At 33.3% G+C, this 21,840-nt stretch overlaps 1 protein-coding gene across 6 annotated transcripts in view; it reads right to left on the bottom strand.

Annotated features, from left to right (window-relative positions):
- EMC2 (ER membrane protein complex subunit 2) overlaps window positions 1-21,840 on the bottom strand; it is a 234,739-nt gene that overhangs the window by 206,912 nt on the left and 5,987 nt on the right. For all 6 annotated transcript variants that reach the window (XR_014144341.1, XR_014144342.1, XR_014144343.1 and 3 more), the window contains exons 2-7: window positions 20,536-20,649; window positions 19,975-20,039; window positions 17,004-17,089; window positions 11,550-11,607; window positions 2,898-2,983; window positions 2,687-2,746 (exon numbers count right to left, since the gene is read on the bottom strand). Coding sequence is in view for 3 of the 6 variants with exons in the window: in XM_031032625.2 (XP_030888485.1) it covers window positions 2,687-2,746; window positions 2,898-2,983; window positions 11,550-11,607; window positions 17,004-17,089; window positions 19,975-20,039; window positions 20,536-20,649 (469 nt within the window). In the remaining 3 variants the exon portion in view is untranslated. The remainder of the gene's footprint in view (window positions 1-2,686; window positions 2,747-2,897; window positions 2,984-11,549; window positions 11,608-17,003; window positions 17,090-19,974; window positions 20,040-20,535; window positions 20,650-21,840) is intronic.

The following is a 21,840-nucleotide window of genomic DNA, read 5'->3' as shown; positions in this document are numbered from 1 at the left end:
TTGCCCAAATAGGTTAAAGGAATTAAATGAACAGATTCTGATTTTCACATAGTTTCAAAAAATCTGGAGATATTTATTTCCACTCACCCTAAACCTGAATATTCCCTCTGTGTTCAATTAGAAAAAAATAAATGGGAGGTCATTTTGTAAATAACTAGCTTCAAGACCAAAAAAAGTTTTGTGATACAAGATAAAAGAAGAGGTTGAACACAATTATCATTTCCCCTAAAAGGAAATTACTTTTCAGGTGCTTTTTTGTCTTTTTATTTCTTGATTTCTTGGGATTTTTCAGGTCATTTCTCTTAAGTATACATTCAACTCTATCTCAGTGAACTCTTTAGAAACTCAAAGCAAAACTAAATGTGGCAATTACAAGGCGAAGCAAATAATAGTAATAAATTTAATTATAGGTTAAAAATAAAGTATGGCCTATTTTAGAACTAAATATAAAACTATTAGAAACATATGCAAAAAAATAAAACTGAGAAAGAAGAAAGAAAACAGAGGTGGTATATTTATGTAGTTCTTAGAGGACATAAAGCAATAAAAACTGATATATCTGACTATATAAAAATATGACGTTTCTATAAGTTAAAAAATCAATATTAAAAAGACATATAACAAGGATATATTTGACAAGGCAAAGGTTCATATCATTTATATAAAGAGCTATTAAAATTTTTTAAAAGTTGTAACCAATTTTCACCTAACAAAATTTACAGACTAAAAAGAATGATAGCACCCAGTGTTAAGGGGATGTTAATAACTGCTGATGTGAGAGTAAACTGATGTTACCTTTCCAGCGAAGAACTAGAAATGATTTATCAAAACCACTAAAAATGTGCATATCATATAATCAAGTAATTCTACTTCTAAGAATTTAGTCCAAGGAAACAAAATAATTAATACAGAATTATAGTAAAAATGAAAAAAAAAGAAAAAAAAAACAAGCTTTCTATTCCCCTAGGAAACTGATTAAGAACACTAGAGTACATTAATAAGATGGAATAATATAAAGCCATTAAAATCACACAGTGAAATATTTATTGTGATAAGAAATGTCTGTCAAAACATAACTAAGTGAAAATCATAAACTATAAAAGATAATTCTATCTTAGGTTTCTGTTTCAAGAGGTACTGAAGAAAAAAATATAAATTGTAGATAAGTTAAGATGATGCAACTACACTCAATTTGGTCTTTACTCTTTATTGTGTTTTCCAAATTTTCTTCATTAGGTATCTCTTTAATTAAAAAAATTCTTTGATTAATCTGAAATGTTTTTTAAAGCTTTTAATCACACCATCTTCAAAAGGCACAAAACCATTTTAAATAACTGTCATCTGTTTTAGGGACAAAATAAAACTAATGTTAATTGTTTTACTGCACTCCAAAAACTCAGTTTCATGTTATTTAAATTATATACTATATACTTTACAAATGTTGACTTTAAAGCTATGAAAAATGGAACACCTGAACTAATATAACACTGTATGTTAACTATACCAGAATAAAAATAAAAATAAATTTTGGAAAAAAGCTATGAAAAATGGAAACATCACCATTTAAGCCAAATGCCCTACCACTCTCACATACATAAGAGAATCCTGAGTACGTTTACATATGTGATCATATAAGCATACATACATCTAATATGTCCGTGATTCAGGAAATAATTTCCTAATGAAAAAAAAAAAAAAGATTCTGACTGCCAGAGCACAAAGAGAACTGAAGAATAGTTCCCACAATACAGTACATATTCATTAAATCACAGCTATTACTTTTATTTTAGCCTCTGGTTTTACTAGAAATACGCAGATAACTACCTTAATTCTCCATTTCACATTACACATATAGCCCTGGGCAAAGCTAAGACATAGTGTCTTCATTCTATCTTATTTCCTGCGTCAGCTATTTGTAGTATGAGAATGAGGTTAACTATTCATACACAGTAAGAATATGCACATGAGAATCTGATTCTATTCCCTCAGAAAGAAGAAACGAAACAATGTGATATACTTCAGATTTAGAAGAACTAAGGGGAAAAAAAAAATCCTGCCTGTAGATGGAGTTTAGCATTAACGCTGCAATATTAGAAAACTTGCACTAAGACGAGGCTAATCCTCTCACACTGGGATTTCCTCCTGTCACTGCATCAATAAAAAAGCTAACAAAAACATTAAATATCCAATAAGCAAGTTCCTACAGCATTCAACATTCTTGATCATTCCTGGTCTTTTACCCAGGCAACAGAATGCTTCTACTTTGGAAGAGTTGATTCTCTTAATACGAAGGCTAATAAATGCATACAATTGACAGAATTTTTAAACAGCAGGGAGTATAATACTCTTTGTATATTAGAACAATTTAGACTCTAAAAATTCACAATTTTGAATCACTAAAAATAGTCTTAGCTCAGCAAATGCAGACCTTTCTAATTCCAAGGAATCCATCTGTATTTGAAAAAAAAAACTTATCTCTCAAACAAAAATAATTTAGCAAAACACAAATGACCTAATTAAAGCAATTCACATATTATAGACAACAAACTGATGATTTTTCATTTATTTATTTTGTTCATTTAAAATGACATGATTCATATCCTCTCACCGAACTTTCAGAAACCAAGTCTTCTGAACTTATATAATAGTGATAAAAACTGCACTCCTACTAAAATTTACAACTTACTCATGTTCATTGATATATAGTTCTGCAAGTTCATGCCAAGCTTCTTGGTCCCCAACAAATCTGGTGAGAGGAAAAGGGGAGGAAAAAAAGTGTGTAGATATTCTGTAAATGAACAGCATGGAGGCAAAAAGGAAAATCAAATGCAAATTCCATTTTAATTAAAAAAGATTTATCAGAATAACAAAACACAATCCTCTTGTAAGACACTCACTGTTCCAGATACTCATTCAGTTCCCGAATGGCCTCCACATTTTTCCCCTGAGCTTTTCGAATGGCAATCTTACGCTTTCTTGCAGCCTATGGGTTGACATTAATAAAGGATTAGGCCCTCATGATTCCCTGGGTTTTTGTAAAGAAGGTAATTTGACTGTGCAAATTATTATCTCAATGCCAGTGAAATTCCATTGTAGAACTACTGCTTAGTGGGAGTTTATAAACATACCCCATGACATCCCACTGGGGAATTCAAACATTCCTCTAACAATCACATATGCTTTACTTTTGATGTACACAATGTATGCATCATTTCATTCAAATAAATAACCATCCAGATTCTGATAATTACAAGCCAGCAGGGAATCCTAATCTTTACCCAGCCTAAAGTCCTTTACTCTGTCTCATTCATAAGATTTGTATGTTAAGAGATAGAGGGATAGTGGAGATTAGGAAAAAAAAAAAATCTCACCATGGCCACATGAATTATAAAATATAGCTCCTGATAACTTTTTTCACAGTTTTAAGAGAAATAACTACCTGTAAGTCTTTCAAGAATAACACAGGACCAGAAAAAAATATTTTATAAATAAACAAAACATCTAAACTTGCATTTTAAAGTTTTTAAAATGATAAATATAAATATCAGTGTCATTGATTTATGCATTCATCAAATATGTACTGAACATCTGGTTTGACAGGTACTGTGCAAAACAATGAAAATATGAGGACAAGAACAGATAATTCCTCATTATCTCATGAGATGCTCATGAGAAAAAGACACAGCAAATAAAAAGACAATGATAGAGATATCTAGGGTGTCATGCAACATGGAGGAGAGCCTAACACAGGCTGCGGCAGAATGGGAGGTGTAAGGGCCAGAAGCAAAGAGGGCCCCAGATGTGATACCTGTACTGAAATAGAAAGAGCAAGGATACATTAAAAAAGCAAAAGAGGGAACTGTTTGAAGAACAGGGCACAGATGGAGGAACATAGAACAAAAGTAAAGAAGACAGCAACAGTGTGTGTAATCAATATTATCCATTTGAGGCTGGAGTTAACAGGGACTGGAGGGCACTATGCAAATTATTAAATTTGTATCTCTTCCATCTCTGTTTAATTCAATGCAGATAGCTAAGCAATAAAACAAACAAAAGCTATAGCTAAGTTTATTAATTATGAATATGATTGTTATTGTTTTATATAATACACATTCCACAAGAGGTAGACAAGGAAAGTAAAATGAATGGGGCCTCTTTGACAAATGGAGCTACCTGCCATGGGTGGAAAAGGTGGGGGTTTTTCTCTGAAAAAGTGAGAGTCAAAAAATCAGAGAGAATCAAGAGACTCCCAATAAATAAACCATGAGTGATATTTATAGTAACAATGATAACAACATTTTGGCAACAAAAAATGAAATGTGTTAAAAAATGTATTATCCTTGATTATTCAGCTCATGCCAAAGGCCTAACACAATGCCTGCCAAACGGTAGGTACTCAAATATTTTTGGAATAATTTCACTATGTACAACAATGAAAGTGCCATAATAAATGTACCATTTAAAAAGCCTCAAGAATTCAGAAAGAAAGTAAAAGAAAAGCTCTAAAAGTAACTCAATCCTAAAGACTTTACGAAGAATATTAGACTTCAAATGAGAGTCTTCTCCCAAGTTCTTCTGAAAATAGGTGATGGATAAATTAACATATAATTAAGAAACTAATTTATTTTGGATATATCATATCTAATTTCACCAATCCAACATCATTTGAAACATTTAACTCTTTATTCCTTTCATTTATCATAATACTACTTCTTCTATAGACAATATGGTAGAACAGAGTCCACATTTTAAAATAAAAAAGACAAGAAACAAATCCCAACTCTTGGCACTTACCAGCTTTCTAACCAAAGGCAAAAAATACTACCACATGCTGACATAAGAACCAATTTTTACTTATCATGATAATTTTAAATAAGCATTAAAGAGGGATTTCATTTCTGGCCAAGACGGGATCAGATTTACCCTCTTGCCTGAACCAACCAAAGAACTAGATTAAATACGCAAAATAATTTTTAAGGCACAGGACAACAGGCAACAAAGAACAGTGATCCCTGAGGGGCTGGAAACAAATGAGGTGAGCCCTGTTTTTATTGCCCTGGCTCATCACTGCTTTGAGAGAGTTTCAGGGGTCCTGTGCAAGAAGAGAAAATCAGGTTGAGTTCAGTGGACTCCGTGAGTTGAGAAGGAGCGGAGAGCTCAGGAAGATTAAAGGCTAGAGTTTGTAGGCATAGCACTGGAGAAGAAAGAATACAGAATAAAAACTCTAGATTCCTCTTAAATCTCAAGGGCTTCCCTCGAGTACTCAGCCTCGTACTGATCAGTGCATGTGTGTGAAAAAACTACCCAAAGCCAAGGAAAGAACCACCAGAAAAGTTTAGGGGGAAGTGTCTGGAGCTCACATAGGGCTGGGAATAGTGCCTCTTCCTACCAGCCAGACTGGAAAACGCCATGATTCCTGTGGCACTGGCTAGAATACCCAGAAGGATGTAATGGGGAGTAACTAGCTAGCCCTATAAGCACTTTCTGGACCTCTCTAACAGAGACCCAAAAGGATCAAATTGTTTTCAAGTAACTTAATTATATCCCACAAGAAAGCTCAAGAACATATTTTGGGAATATAAAAATGGCAAAGAGCAAAGAGAACTTTTGAAGATGATAGTTTTGTTCACTGTCTTGACTGTGGTGATGGCTTCACAGGTGTATACAAACATTAAAACTTAACAAATTGCACACCCTACTTAAATATATGCAGTCTATTCTACATCAATTATATGTCAAAACAGTTTTAAAATAGTATTAATTGGACTAAATGTTAAGTAGTCTTGAATATTTATCAATTTCCATTTATTTCTTTTAGTTTTGTTTTTTTTTTCCTGTAAAATATGTCAATGTTCTGAATTTTTCTAAATGTCTCATTTGGATCAATCTTTGCAAATGTCAGTTTAAGTCTTAAAAATGAAAACTGTTCTACATTTTATAAGTGATTTTAATAACAGTCAGAATTCCTATTATAAAATATAAAATATTAATGACCATGAACAAATCTTCATCAAACTTGCTACATGCCTTCTGTAACATTATGTACAAGGGGGCTACCCAGCAATTCTTCCTGAAACTCTTGTCATATCTTAAAAAATAAGGTACGGGGTGGAGGGGTAGGCGGGGGGAGGGATACTACTTAGGAAAGGATTAAAGGATTAAGGTCTACCAGCAAAATACAATCTACATCTCTCCCTACTGCAGATTCTGGGACCCAGAAAGAAACAGACCATTGGCCAACAGAAGGAAAGCAGTATTCTGGGTTCTTCCAGGGCTTATGCCCATGATCGTGGGAAATGTGACATTCTAAAAAGCATCTTCACCCTTGGCACAGAGGCAATTACGTCTAATTCTAAAACAAAACTTCAAATATTTGATAAATCACAATAGGCAGTTCACAATTCAAGGTAAAATCTGATCTTTCTGAAATATGAAATTCAACTAAAAAGACAATAATTAACATACTTCCTTCTGAAAAGTATTCATTCAGCAAGTATTCACTGAAGGCCTACCATATGCTAGGCATTAGTTCATGCAATGGACATAATTTTTTCCCTCAAGGAGCTTTCAAAGGAAGAAAAGCCTACTTTTATTTTAAAAGCAAGCAAACAAAAACCTGACTGGTGCTTAGGCAACCTAAGGGATAAAAGCTCAGTGAACCTAATCCAATATTTGACTCTCACAGGTTAATGACTAAAACTTCCACATTTGAGAGTTACCCTTCTAAAAACCATTCACGGCTAACTAATTTTAATTGTTTGTGTACTTTCACTGCAAAATATTCTTTCATCCATTCCCTATCCCTTCCAATTCCATTTGTCCTAGGTTTAGACCCCATAATCTCTGGCCTAGGACTGAGGGGCCTCCAAATTACAAATTATTTCATCTCTGCACCTCCTTCAAACTATCTCCCATATTATTAACAAAGTTCTTTCTAAAAATATCTGGTGGTATTTCCCTAATCAAAATTTGACTTTATTGTCCATTTTCTTTTTTTCTTTTTAGAGAGAGCAAGCGAGTGTGTGAGAAAGGGGGGTGGGGCAGAGAGAGAATCTTAAGCAGGCTCCATGCTCAGAGCCTGACACGGGGCTTGACCTCACAACCCTCAGATCATGACCTGAGCCAAAATTAAGAGTCAGATGCCCAACAACTGAGCCACCCAGGCACCCCATTCATTGTCCGTTTTCTAAGAATAAAAATTAAATTCTGAAGTGTCGCATACGAGATTGGCCATATAGGCCATCTTGTTGCATCTCCAGTCACTTTGTACAATGAACCAATTCAGAGGTATATTGTTCCTCAGAACCCCAATTTTTCTCAGAGGTCAATGAGTAGGGAAGAAGGGAGAGGTTAACTATGTAGAGCACCAGAACCATGCCCTTTCTTCAACAAGAACAGAAATAAAATTTCATTTGAAAAACATATTGAAGGAGGCAGTTAAGAGAAATACAAATGGCTTTTTAAGCATATTAAAAGATATTCAACATCACTCATAATGCAAATTATAACAAGATCATGTTTTTTACCAATTAGACTGGCAAAGGTTAAAAACAAAAAAGCTGATAGTATACCATGTGGGAGGATACAGGAGAAGAAGCACTCTCATTCCACAGAAATGAATATGGATGGCTAAAAAGCCTTTGTGGAAGGAAATTTGGTAACATCTATCAAAATTTAAAATGCATGGATCTCCAGACTTAGATTCCAGAGGAGGAATCCATCGTACAAATGACATTTACTGCAACACTGTACCTGGGAGGAAGATATCAAAATCAACCTAAGGGTTTATCAAGGGGGACTTACTTCAAGAAATTGTTTTTCAAGAGACTTTTTTTCATACATCATGCAACACAATGCTATGCAGCTATTCAGAGGATGTAAGGATGTGCTGACATATAGCATGATCTTTACAACGACTGCAAGGTAGAATATGCCACCATTTGCATTTCCAACAACTCTCTCTGTAAAAAGGGATACACTGATACACAAGTGCATATTTGTGTGTGCACAAGGGAAAAATCTCTGGAAGAACACAAGAGAAACTGTTAATAATGTTTGCCTAAGTGAAGGAGGATGTGAGATCAGGGGTGAGAAGAAAGACTTATTTTTCACCATATATTCTTTTGTATTGTTTGTAATTTTTAACATGGGTATGTATTACATTTTCAAAAAAATATTTCACAACCTTTTAAAAATAGATGGGGGGGAAAAGTCCATTTCAGCATCCTCCCTAAAGAAAACTTGAAAACTTCCGGGCGCCTGGGTGGCTCAGTTGGTTAAGCAACTGCCTTCGGCTCAGGTCATGATCCTGGAGTCCCAGGATCGAGTCCCACATCGGGCTCCCGGCTCAGCGGGGAGCCTGCTTCTCCCTCTGACCTTCCCCCCTCTCATGTGCTCTCTCTCTCTCAAATAAATAAAATCTTTAAAAAAAAATAAAAAAAAATAAAAAAAAAAAAGAAAATTTGAAAACTTCCTTTCTAATCACTTTATTCTTTCTTCCCTAGGTAGACTTTGTACTTAAATAGTGCCAAGGTTTCATTCATGAGATAATGAGGACATTCCACGGTCCATCATCTTTGCTTCATTTCAACCACACTCATCCTTCAAGGCCCGCAAGGCTCAAAAATCACACAAAAAGTGACTAAAAATTTAACAGTCTATTTTCAAAGTCCATAATATGCTCACTACACCACTCTGCATCCCTAAGTACAAGGTCAAGTGGGTGTCTAATTTGTTCTATTTCCAGCACACTGTAAGCACTCAACAAATGTTTTTTTGAAAGATTAATGAATGCATAGGAGAGGGGAGCAGAGCTCCTTAAAACCTGAATGAACAACCTCATTTCTATACTGGACATCTAGAAACATAGAGGCACAAGACCAATAATAGAGTCATATGATCACTTTTATACAACGCAAAGAAGAGCTAAGTGTAAAAGCTTGAATTATAACTATGGATGAGGGTGCAACTAGACTTTCCCACCTTTGAGGTAATACTTTACAGTTGCTTTGAAAAAAGAAATTGTGATGTCTTCTACACTGCCACTTAACTGTTTATGTAACTGAATTCTTCCCCTACTAGACTTAATGAGCTCTAGGTCTTATATAGTTTTGTTATCTCCCTCAAAGTCTACCACAGTGCTTTCTATGGATACATTGACAGAAACTGTCTTCATTCTTAGTAACACCAACATTCTGGTGGCTCATGACAGACACTCAATAAACATTTACAGAAGGACAGAAGGGACTAAGGGGACATTAGATAAAGACAATATTTAATGGAAAAATAATACATTTAGTAAAGCTGAATTTAGTCACCTTGTTTTAAAATGTTTACCTAGCAACTAAAGGATTTAGTTACTACCACCTCTTACATGGTCTATGAATGAAACCATTTGGGTTTTTCTTTTAGTCAATCTTAGAGCCATAGAATATGAAAAGTACTACGAACACAGAGAAATAATTACATATTATCTTAGAGCCTGAAAAAGTGAAATAACTTATTAAAAATATCTCCAACTTAAACTAACACAGAAGTAAAATGTTTGACTCCTAATTCCAAGAAAATAAATCAAAAGTTATTGACTTTTAACCTGGTATTAAAAAAAAAAAAAACATAAAACAAACTTTTTTCAGAAACTTGATTTCATATTTTCAATATTTGGCTACATGAAAAATGAATACCTTTGAAATTGTAGTGAAGTCTTATAACTGAAATAAGTACATGAGAAAAGCTTCAGGAAAAGAAAAATGGTGCTATTTTATTAAAACAGGTGGCAAGTGATTAGGATAGTTAAGATTAAAAAAATTATTCAGAACTTTCCAATTTTAACTCTTTTATTGGAAATATGTAGATAAACTAACAGAAGCTCTATTTTTGATTTTTTATTTTGTTTTGTTTTTTTATAATGGATAGGCTTGCAGCTCTGTCAAAACTTTTCCTTGAACTTTGTATATGCTGAGAAGCCTCACAAAATAATAAATACTTGCTATTCAACTATCTACCTCTACCTTCCCCCTGCCCCCCCAAAAAAGACCTAGGAAGTTTCCAGAGAAAATTTCCCTGGGATGGATAATATTAAAAGCAAAAATCTAAACCATTTCACTATATATATATAACCACACTGTATAACTTACACAACATTACTTGTCAATTTTATTTCAATAAAGCTGAAAAAAGACTACCATTTAGGCAACAGATGTAAGTATTACCACAGAGTATCAGAAGGGACAAGCAGAGATCAGGGATTTATGACCAATGAATGCCTGTGATACATGCTAACTGAATATTGCACACTTAGATATTAAATAATTGCCCAATATAGCATAAATAATTTACTTAAATTGAGTAAAGTAACTAAAGTTCAATTATCAAGTATATTTGCATCTTATAATCCATAATTATACATTAAATGGGTTTTTAAAAATGTGTATTTTTAATGAAACACCTGCCAAATAAGAGAAAACTTTCATGTATTTGTGTTGTGGTAATATAACAATATCTCCTTCTATAAAAGGACAAAACAAACCCAAACTGGCTTTTGTTTAAAAATTTTAAAAATATGATTTTCTTTTAGCAGGCATGTGTGCATGGACATAATAAAAAAAACATTAAAATGCCTGATATGTTATCTAAAATCTCTCTAACTTTTCATTGAGTAGAAGGTAAGTCTGAGAAAAGCCATTATGCAAAAATAGTAAACTAAAATGTTCTCAAAATTAAAAAAAATCTTCAGGGTATTTTTTTTTTTTTAAGATTTTATTTATTTATTTATTTGAGAGAGAGAGAGAGAGGGTAGAGGGTCAGAGGGAGAAGCAGGCTCTCCGCTGAGCTGGGAGCCCGATGTGGGACTCGATCCCAGGACTCCAGGATCATGACCTGAGCCGAAGGCAGTCGCTTAACCAACTGAGCCACCGAGGTGCCCCTCTTGAGGGTATTTTTAAAACAAAAATACCACATAAGTATATTTGGAACAAATAATCTGCCCAATATACTGATATACCTGTTCAAATCAGGATAAAGTAAAGATGTTATCTTATGGGAAACACAATATACATATTTCTTCTTTATACATATATACATATATGAATATACGTAAACATGTATATTACATATACCTATATGCATTCCTATTCAAGTATAAGGCAGAAAAAAGCAAAACCAAATCAAAACACCTTTATTAATTTCATATACCAATTACTATGACAACTTCTCTCATTTTTCATTGAGACAACTAAAATATAACTACCCAAACAAGTTATTTTATCATAAACTTCAAAATACTACAAATCCACTGAGCTCTGCTGGGCTTTTTTGCAAACATATAAAATTCTTTCTTTCTAAATTTCCACTAGTTCCTAATAAGATATCCTATGAGTCAAATTTCACTGAAGAGTTTTAAGTCTCTTTTAAAAATGTGGCCCAACATAAAGTATTTAAAAAGATAAAACCTGGTTTCATATGTATTTTTCCATTATTTCAAAAACTGAATTAATTTCATCTTTTAAAACAAAATTTAGACAATCTTCAGGGCAATTCAGCTAACTTACAGTGTTAGTTGGATCTTCTTGTAAAATTCTATCATATAGTTGTACAGCATCATCATATCTATATAAAAAGAAAAAAAATCAAGAATCATTATTTTAAATTTTAGTGACAAATAGTAAATACAGAAAAAGATTAAACTGGCAGGACTTTAAATGCATTTAAAATTGCAATCCAAGTCTCTTCTGATCTTCATGTAACAACAGATATTTGCTACAGTATCATTTTTTACAGAAAAAAATTCATGTATAAAGTATTTATAGAAAAACTTACTTAATATACTGATTCATGAACAACAACAAAAAAAGAGATGAACAAAAATGCACTGATTCAATCTGGCCTAAATACAAAGGTAAAAACTAGCAACACAAAGATACCTTTGTGGTCCTAGGTATACCTAGAATTACAGCCAATAAAGCATAAGAACAAGTTTAATTTTAATAAACAAATCCATAAGGAAATGATCTGTGATTTAATTCTCCTCTTTAATGAATACTTATGATAGCTTTTCTTAGTTGAGTTGGTTCAGTTCAATTCATTAAGCACCTGTTAAATATACACCTGAAATACACTCTCATGGGTTACAATCTTATAAAGGAAATAGTTAACAATTTATCAATGAAAAAAATAATCAAATATTTCAGCATATGACTAACAAGGCAAAATAAACATTATGTGATAGGGAATCAAGGGGAAGGATACATCAGAAATCACATAAAGAACATCATATACTCTTATATTTGGGAATCTTGTTCAGGGTGTAAGGGAATAACTGATTCTGAAATTCCTTCCTAACAGTATCCATAACCCTAACTCTACTCCAATCAATTTCTCCATTTCTAGATACAGATCTTTAAAGAAAACAAAGAACAATGTTTAAAAACTTTCACAGCAATGTTTCTAAAACTAGGAACAACAGCTAAATTCTTGAGATCTATTCATAAGTTTCCTAATTTTTTAATTTTATATTTTTCTCTTAATGATATTCAATATATGAATATTCTATTATCATAACAATGACACATCTTTTAACTAAATACTGCCCCACAATTTTAGTGCCCAAGCCTCTTTGTGATTATGATCATGCTAGTAGGTAAGAATATTTTAACTGTAGCAGAGAACTGAGAAAAATAAAAGCAGACTTAATTTGTAAATGTGTTCATACCATACAAAGACCAAATAGCATCACTGCACACTAAGTCAATCAGACTTGAGTAGTTCAAATTAAATTAGTTTGGACCTCAAACACATGGTAATATAGAAGTATGTTAGCCTCAAAAGAGCCTGCAACTAAATGGGGAAACCTAAAATAAAATCATTAAATAGTAATAAAACAAAACAATGAAGTATATAAATAAGGACAAAATAAATGTTATACAGCAAGGGTTCTCACAAGACAGAGTATATGAGAATCCCCTGGGAATCTTTTTCCAACTATATAATCTCTGACAAACACACTGGGAATAACAGAAGATAATAGGAAACCATTCATTTCATTAATATAACAATAACCTGAATTTTAGTAGTTTTCTAGTTTTTTGGGTTTTTTATTAGAAAACCTACATTGTTTTTATAGTTGTACAAAAACTATACACACAGTGGCACCTGGGTGGCTCAGTCAGTTAAGCATCTGCCTTTGGCTCAGGTCATGATCTCAGGGTCAGGTCAGACTCCCTGCTCAGCAGAGTTTGCTTCTCCTTCTCCCTTTGTCCCTACCCCCAGGTTATGTGCTCTCTCTCTCTCTCAAATAAATAAATAAAATCTTAAAAAAAAAAAAAAACTACACACATAAAGTATTAATACCTAGTTTTATATTTAAATATATTTAAGTTTTACTATAATTAAAAAATAGTAAGTTCTGTAAAAACTATGATGGTTAATTTTTCTAACTGAGCGTGATGAATATCAACTTGACTGGCCATATGGTGCCCAGATTAAATACTATTCCTGGATATGTCAAAGGATACTTCCAGGTGAGATCAGCATTTGAATCTGTGGGCTCAGTAAAATAGATAGCCTTCCCCAATGTGGGTGGACATTACCCAATCCCATGAGAGCTTGAATAAAACAACTGCAGAGGAAAGAGGTGTTCACCCCTTTTTACTGCCTCACTACTTGGGCTGGAACATCTCATCTCAACTTCTCCTGCCCTTAGTCTGGAATTTACACCATCGACTCTCTGGTGCTCAGGCCTTTGGACTTGGACTGAGACTGAACTACATCACCAACTTTCCTGGGTCTCCAAGTTGCAGACAGCAGATTCTAGGACTGCTCAGCCTCCATAATTGCTTCATAATAAATCTCACCCTCTCCCTATGCATCCTTCCTCCCTCCTCTCACCCCTATATATGTACAGCAGTATCTTCTTGGCTCTGTTTCTTTAGAGAATCCTAATACACTGAAGGTCCACAAGAATTTACCTTTAGTCAGCAATGTTCTCAAACCTACTTGTCTATTCTCCTGCAGGGCTTCTTTTAAAAGAAAGATCTGGATTACACCCCTAACAAAGTGATCTCAGTTAAGTGGGGAGTAGGCAACTACATATTTTTTTTTAACATGCCACAGATCACTCTAATTCAAAGACACATAGTAGTCACTTTAAAAAAAAAAAAAAAAACAGCAAAACCTTACTGAGTAAAATGATTACATGAGTTTCAATTAAAGAGTAAGGCTTAAAGAATTAGAGTTCAGTAGGTGTCTTAGAAAACTTGACTTAAAAATAAATTATTGTTACCATATCAATTTTTTTGTTTGGTTAGAAGATGGGTAGAGGGATAGTAACTATTAAAATGTGTGCTTTGAAACTAGTACCTCTCAAATCTTTACAAGTTAATTTTAAAAATCATTCATCTTAGCACTGGGTGTTATACGCAACTAATGAATTATTGAACATTACATCAAAAACTAATGATGTATTATATATTGGCTAATTGAATTTAAATAAACAAAAACAGAAAAATAAAAAAATCATTCATCTTGGACTCTGGGATGTGTTTGGCTATTCACACATTTTAAGAATGCTCTAGAAATTTATACTATTTGAAATAAAACAAAAAGTGATATTAGAGTAGAACACTGATTCAGGAACAGTCCTTTGTAGATTTCTTCCTTCTGTCCTTTGATTCAAAATTACTTTCTGCTAACCTAAAATAATACTATTTTATTTATTTTTCTTTATCTATGCCCTTCACTTGCTTACAGAGACAGTCTAATGGGATTAAACTGTATATATACACAAACACATAAGCTAAGGAATAAAGGGATTAAGAAAAATTATATCAATACATTCTGCTTACTAAAAGCTACTATGACGTACAAGTTTACTCTGTCTTAACCTAAAACACAAAATTAAAACACTGATGAAAGAAACTGAGAAAATCAAAAGATATCCATGCTCATGGATTGGAAAAATACTGGTAAAATTGTCATACTACCTAAAGTAATGTAATGATTCTGTGCAGTCCCTATCAAAATTCCAACGGCATTTCCCACAGAACTAGAATAATCCCAAAATTTGCGTGGAACCACAAAACACCCTGAATATCCAAAGCCATCCTGAGTAATCAGAACAAAGCTGGAGACATCATACTTCCTGATTTCAAACTATATCACAAAGGTATAGGAATCAAAACATTATGGTATTGGCATAACAACATAAATTAATGTAACACATAAATTAATGTAACAACAGAAAATCCAGAAACAAACCCACATATGCATGGCCAACTGATTTACAAAACAGAAGCTAAAAATATACAATGGGAGAAGAATAGTTTCTTCAATAAATGGTGTTGGGAAAACTGGACAGTCACATGCAAAAAAAATAAAACTGGACCACTACCTTTACACCACACATAAAAATCAACTCGAAATTGATTAAAGACATCAACATTAAGACCTGAAATAGCAAAACTCCTAGAAGAAAACATAAGCAGTAAGCTCTCCGATGTCAGTCTCGGTGATGATTTTTTAGATTTGACACCAAAAGCAAAAGCCAACAAGAGCAAAAATAAAGAAGTGGGACTACATCAAACTCAAAAGCTTCTGTACAACAAAGAAAACATTCAACAAAATGAAAAGACAACCAAGACAGACATACAGGTACATGGCAAACAGGTACATGAAAAGGTGTTCGACATCACTAATCAACAGGGAAATGAAAATCAAAACCACAATGAGCTACTACCTCACACATATTAGAATGGCTATTATCAAAAAGACAAGACATAACAAGTGTTGGCAAAGATGCAGAGAAAAGGAAACCCTGTGCACTGTTGATGGGAATGTAAATTGGCACAGACACCAAGAAAAACAGTATGGAGGTCCCTTAAAAAAATTCAAAATAGAACTACTATTTGATCCAGCAATTCCACTTCTGGGTATTTAACCAAAGGAAACAAAATCACTATCTTGAAAAGATATTTCCAACCTCACGTTCATTGCAGCATTATTTGCAATAACCAATACATGGAAACAACCTAAGTGCCCATTGACAGATGAGTAGATAAAGAAGTCTGACATAATGGAATATTATTCAGCCATAAAAGAGAAAGAAATTCTTTCATTTATGACAACTTGGATGGACCTTGAGGGCATATGCTAAATGTAACAGTCAAACAGAGAAAGACAAATACTACATGATCTCACTTACATGTGGAATCAAAAAGAACACAAACTCACAGATACAGAGAACAGATTAGTGGCTGCCAGAGGTGGGCAGCAGGGGTGGGCAAAATAGGTAACAGTGCTCAAAAGGTACAAATCTCCAGTTATAAAATAAGTCCTGGGAATATAATGTACGGCATAGTCCCTATAGTTAACAATACTGTGTTGTGTAAGTGAAAGTTGCTGAGAGAGTAAATCTTAAAAGTTCTCGTAAGAAAAAAAAAAGTATAACAATGTATGGTAGTGGATATTAACTAAACTTACGGTGGTAATCATTTCACAATATACACAAATATCAGATCATGATGTCATACACCTGAAACTAATACAATGTCAATTATATCTCATTAAAAAAATAAGTAACTTCTATACCTCGAATACCTGAAAGGGTACTACACATATGTCATTACTAATTCCCAAAACAACCCTGATAAATTGGTAGTACTCTCATTTTGCAGAGGAATAAGGCTAAAAGGCTTAAATAAGTTATATAATGTGCCAGATATACAACTAATAAATCCTAGAAACAGGATTTAAAACCAATCCTTACTCCAAAACACAATCCCATTTCACTAGGCCAGAGATGGTAAATGAATTGCACTCCTGTGTCAAATCCTATTTATTGGGAGTAACGGGCAAGATTTATGCTGAAAAGCACTCTGACACTATTCTGAAGCTCAGTAGCAAAAGATCTTGCACAATTAATGATGTTGTCATGGAGGCAGGAGGACCTATATCTAGACCCCATGTTTGCCATTTTAAAATGGGATCATACTGTTTTTAGATTCAGTTACCTTTCCATGGCTTCAAATCTCATGCCAGTTAGTCTTTTGACTCTGTGACTGCCAGGGAACTGTCTTCTCAACTCCTGAAGACAAAACTGAAAAAATAATCGGTAAAAAAGACTTAAAGAGTAGTAAGTACATTACATTACATACACTAAATGGGCTACAAGGAATGGCCTATATAGTCTTCTTAAATCATTTCATTAGTGTGCTCTAACAACATGAAGTGAAATTAACTGGTAATGAATAACGGGGTAAAAGAAGAACTCTGAAATTACAGTGGGAGCAACAATCAGTTCTCAGAAACTGATTATACTCTTAACTGGGAAAATAAGCAGGTCATGGGATACACTAATAACTCTTCAGATACTGCCATATTACTCCTCCTTCACAATTGCTTCCATAACGTGTTAGGCCCAACTTAAACGTTTATAACAACTTCCTGGCTTTTAGTTTCTATTATCTAAGCATTCTCTTGAAAAAATTAAGCTCTTTGACAGTACTCCCAAGTCCTGCAAATACTATAACACTATTTGCCCTGTTAATACATGCCCTCATGTATTAACCAATCATTTTGTCAGTACACATACCATGATTTGGGGTCATAAAACACAGACACCAAATCTGGAGAGTACCAATCTCCTTTGGGAGATATCCATAATTCACCCATCAACTTCAATAAATAAATAATCAAGTATTTTGAGCACCAACTATGTTCTCAGCAACATATGAGGATTTTAAGAGTCTTGGAAGCACTAGAAATACTAAGGATTATAAAAATGGTCCATTCTAGTGCCCCAAAGCATAAGTGACCAAAAAAATACCTTTCACTAGTGAAGAAACTATTAGTTAATAAGAAAGTAAGTTATAACATGATCTGGAAGTATAGCTTTCAAGTATGTGGCTAAAAATCTGCCACACTAAGAAAAATATTCAAGTTAGTCAAAACTGAAGATGATGTTCGCTTATTTCTTTGACACCACACAAAACTCATACTGTTTGGTCAATTAAGCTGTGTAGGAATTCTGAACATTAAAAAAAATACTGTGTTACAAAAAAAGCTACCATTTAATTTGATCTCCTGCTTTGGTTATCAACATTATCTAATTTGATTCTCCTACTTTATCAAATGGCATTTGGCTACTTAAAAAACAACTCAATATTTCCCTTAAGATGTAAGCTGCCACCTCTGTAAATATTTAAAAGACTATTTCAGGGTTCAGTTGGTTAAGTGTCCAACTCTTAATTTCAGGTCAGGTCATGATCTCACGGTCATGGGATCGAGCCCCAGGTTGGGCTCTGCACTGAGCATAGAGCCTGCTTGAGATTCTCTCTCTCCCTCGCCCCCCAACTCTCCCCCCTTAGATAGATAGATAGATAAATAAATAAATAAATAGACACTCATAGGTTCTGAAGGTAATCTAAAAGGTTTTACGGAATATTTTTTTTACTACTAGCAGCTCCACTGAAATTAGATGTATAGCCAACATAACATAATTAATTACCTTAGAAAAAAAACAATGCTATTTCAGAGATGCATATATTCTCTGGTATTTCTACTTTCTGTTTGCATGTACTTTCTTTGTGGCTTAAATGAGGAAGTAGCATAAAGTAGTACTTAAGAACTCAGGATTATAAAACAATAGAACAAAAAAGCCAAAACCTCCACTTTTTGATTTATGAAATGAGTATAATGATAGTGTCAAACAAAAATCAAATTAAGAAATAACTGTTAAGATTAAATAAAGTATGATATAAAGCATTTAGCACAGGGCCTATCACAAGTGTTCAAAAATATAGCTATTATCATTCTTTTATTTTAAAAGCAGTATTAATATTTTAAGTCATATCCTACACGTGTTAGATTTTCTAATAATTTAAGAGATATATTTACAACACTGCAAAAGAGTATTTAACATTATGTATAGATCTTCCACTTAAAATAGGGTTACATCCCAATAAATCCATGGTAAGTTCAAAATATTGAAAGTCAAAAATGCATTTAATACACCTAATCTACTGGGCGCCTGGGTGGCTCAGTTGGTTAAGCGACTGCCTTCGGCTCAGGTCATGATTCTGGAGTCCCTGGATCGAGTCCCGCATCGGGCTCCCTGCTCGGCAGGGAGTCTGCTTTGCCCTCTGACCCTATCCCCTCTCATGTGTTCTCTCTCATTCTCTCTCTCTCAAATAAATAAATAAAATCTTAAAAAAAAAAAAAATACACCTAATCTACTGAACAGCATAGCTTAGCCTAGCACGCCTTACACGTGCTCAGAACACTTACTTTAGCCTATAGTTGGGCAAAATCATCTAACACAAAGCCTATTTTACAATAAAGTATCGACTATCTCATGTAATTTACTAAATACTGTACTGAAAGTGAAAAACAGAATGGTTGTATGGGTATAGAATGGTAATAAGTTTATCAGTTGTTTACCCTTGTGATCACATGGCTGACTGGGAGGTACAGCCCACTGCCACTGCCCAGCATCATGAGAAAATATCATACCACCTACCATTAGCCTGGGAAAAGATCAAAATTCAAAGTATAGTTTCTACTGAATGTGTAGTACTTTCACACCATCATAAAGTTGAAAAATCCTAAGTCAAATCATCATAAGTCAGTGACTCTCTGTTATGAAAGTCATTCAACAAGCCAAAAGATAAACTTGTTTTAAACTATATGCTTCTTATTTTAAACTCTGTAATAGCATAATTTACCTCTTAACTAGATAACCTTCACCAACTAATTTAACCTCTTCAGTAAAACTGGAATACTAAATACTTCCCAAGATTATTAAAAATATTTAAGAACATTCCCTGTCCCAAAGTACCTAGTTAGTCTCTCCTATTCTTAAGAGTAGCACTGAAAACGACCTATAAAAGCATTCAAATACAAGCCATGTACAAAATTTTAGCTACTTATAATTCATGTAGCAAATTTAAAATAAAATAAAATATAATTAGTTTAAATACCTACCAATGCCAAGTCATCTCGACCATAGTCTAGGGCTGCAATCATCACTTGCTCATATATGATCCAAACTAGACACAGAGAGAGAAAAAAAATGAATTTAATGTAAAAATCTCCCAAAAGAAATTATTCTTCTTGTTTCTGATATCTTAGAGAACGTTACTTGCAACTGAAAATTGATTTATTACATATCTAGAATTAAGAAAGCATCCTTATGTGCTTTCAATAATGTAAAATATTTTAATATCTTATAAGTTTTAAAAAATCTACTATTATTTAATACCTTTGTTCTTCTAAAAAATTCTTTATGAAATACATTTTGATCAGACCAGGACAATAGCCCTGTGAGCTTTAAAAGAAAAATACCTATTTGATTGCTTCACTACAACCAGCAATTAGAAATCCTTCTCAAAATAATGCATCATTAGACATCCTGAGAAGTTTTTTTTAAAAAGGGACAAATCATAAATTGATATAAACAGCAGGAAAAACATAATAAAAAGATGCTTTAAAAAAAAAAAAAACTAAAAACCAAAACAGAACACAAACCATGAATAAAGAACTTACTATCATCTCCAAGCTTAGAAGCATATTCATTAATTAATTCCTCTCCAACTTCCACAATTTGCTCACTGTTTCGTGAGTTTTCTTCTCTCCATTTTCTCATTTTATCTCGCATTTCTGAAAAAATAAAGTTTGTTATTACATATATATTTGATCAGTATCAAAAAATTGATAAGGAAGTTGAAATCAACTTCTCAGGTAGAGAAAATAAAGTCACACTAATATAAGTCTATGGTATGTCAAAATTCATAAAGCAGAAAACCAATTTAACAAGAGCAACAGATCCTTTAGAAGATTAAAGACCTTACAACTGATGTTACAACTACAAAAGTAATGAATGGCATTGGTCCGCTACAAAGATCCTCTAACCCTTTAAGCAACTATGGATCTTCACTTTTTTGAAGTTACAGACAACTCTCAGAAATTGATAAAAGCTAGAGATAATTTTCCCAGAAAAAAAAAAAAACACATAAAATTAAACATAGAAATCTCAAAAATCCAAAGTACTCCTGAAGCTCCTACTCATTCAACAATGTAAAATTTCATAATCAGGGGATCATATTAGGCAATCAGCATTGAAAGGACAGTCATCACAAAACTTCCTTAATAACATTACAAAAGTATATATAATGTATAAAGATACACAACCATGCAAGAAAATAAACAGTGACAGATTCAGAACAAAGGAAATCTTTCAATTATATATACAATAATAAAAATGTAGAGTAAGGTAAAAAGCACTAGCAAACAAGTCACAAGAACCACTTTGCATATTATAAAACAAGACGAAACAGGAATTTTAATGAACAGCATATTGACAGCAGGAATAATAACAAGGAAAAAGAAAGAGTACCTAATCCAGTAAACAAAAGATCTTTTTCATATAGTTATGGTAGAATGAAATGTCCAATTCGCCAATCACATAGATGCTTTCTTACTCCTATCTCTGAAAATCTAACATATTTATTCATCTGAAGTACCAACTTCTTCCTTCTACAGACACAGATATAGAATAGATTTAAACAGTTAAATTGTTGTTGAACACATGAGTTAAATAAACAATATGCTAGGCCCCTAGAGAAAAAGTATAGAAGAAGCACAAAGGATTTTCACACTTTCGTATGCATTATCTGAGTCCCTATAGCTCAAAGTCTAAAACAAACAAACAGAGTGGCTGCACCAGCTTGCATTCCCACCAACTGTATGGAGGTTCCTCAAAAAGTTGAAAATAGAGCTACCATATGATCCAGCAATTGCACTACTGGGTATTTACCCCAAAGATACAAAAGTAGGGATCCGAAGGGGTAC

Source organism: Leptonychotes weddellii, chromosome 4, assembly GCF_054177405.1.
Source record: "Leptonychotes weddellii isolate Sample4059 chromosome 4, ASM5417740v2, whole genome shotgun sequence".
NCBI lineage: Eukaryota > Metazoa > Chordata > Mammalia > Carnivora > Phocidae > Leptonychotes > Leptonychotes weddellii.
The sequence above is the reverse complement of the archived record's forward strand: the minus strand, read 5'-3'. Positions and strand labels throughout refer to the sequence as shown.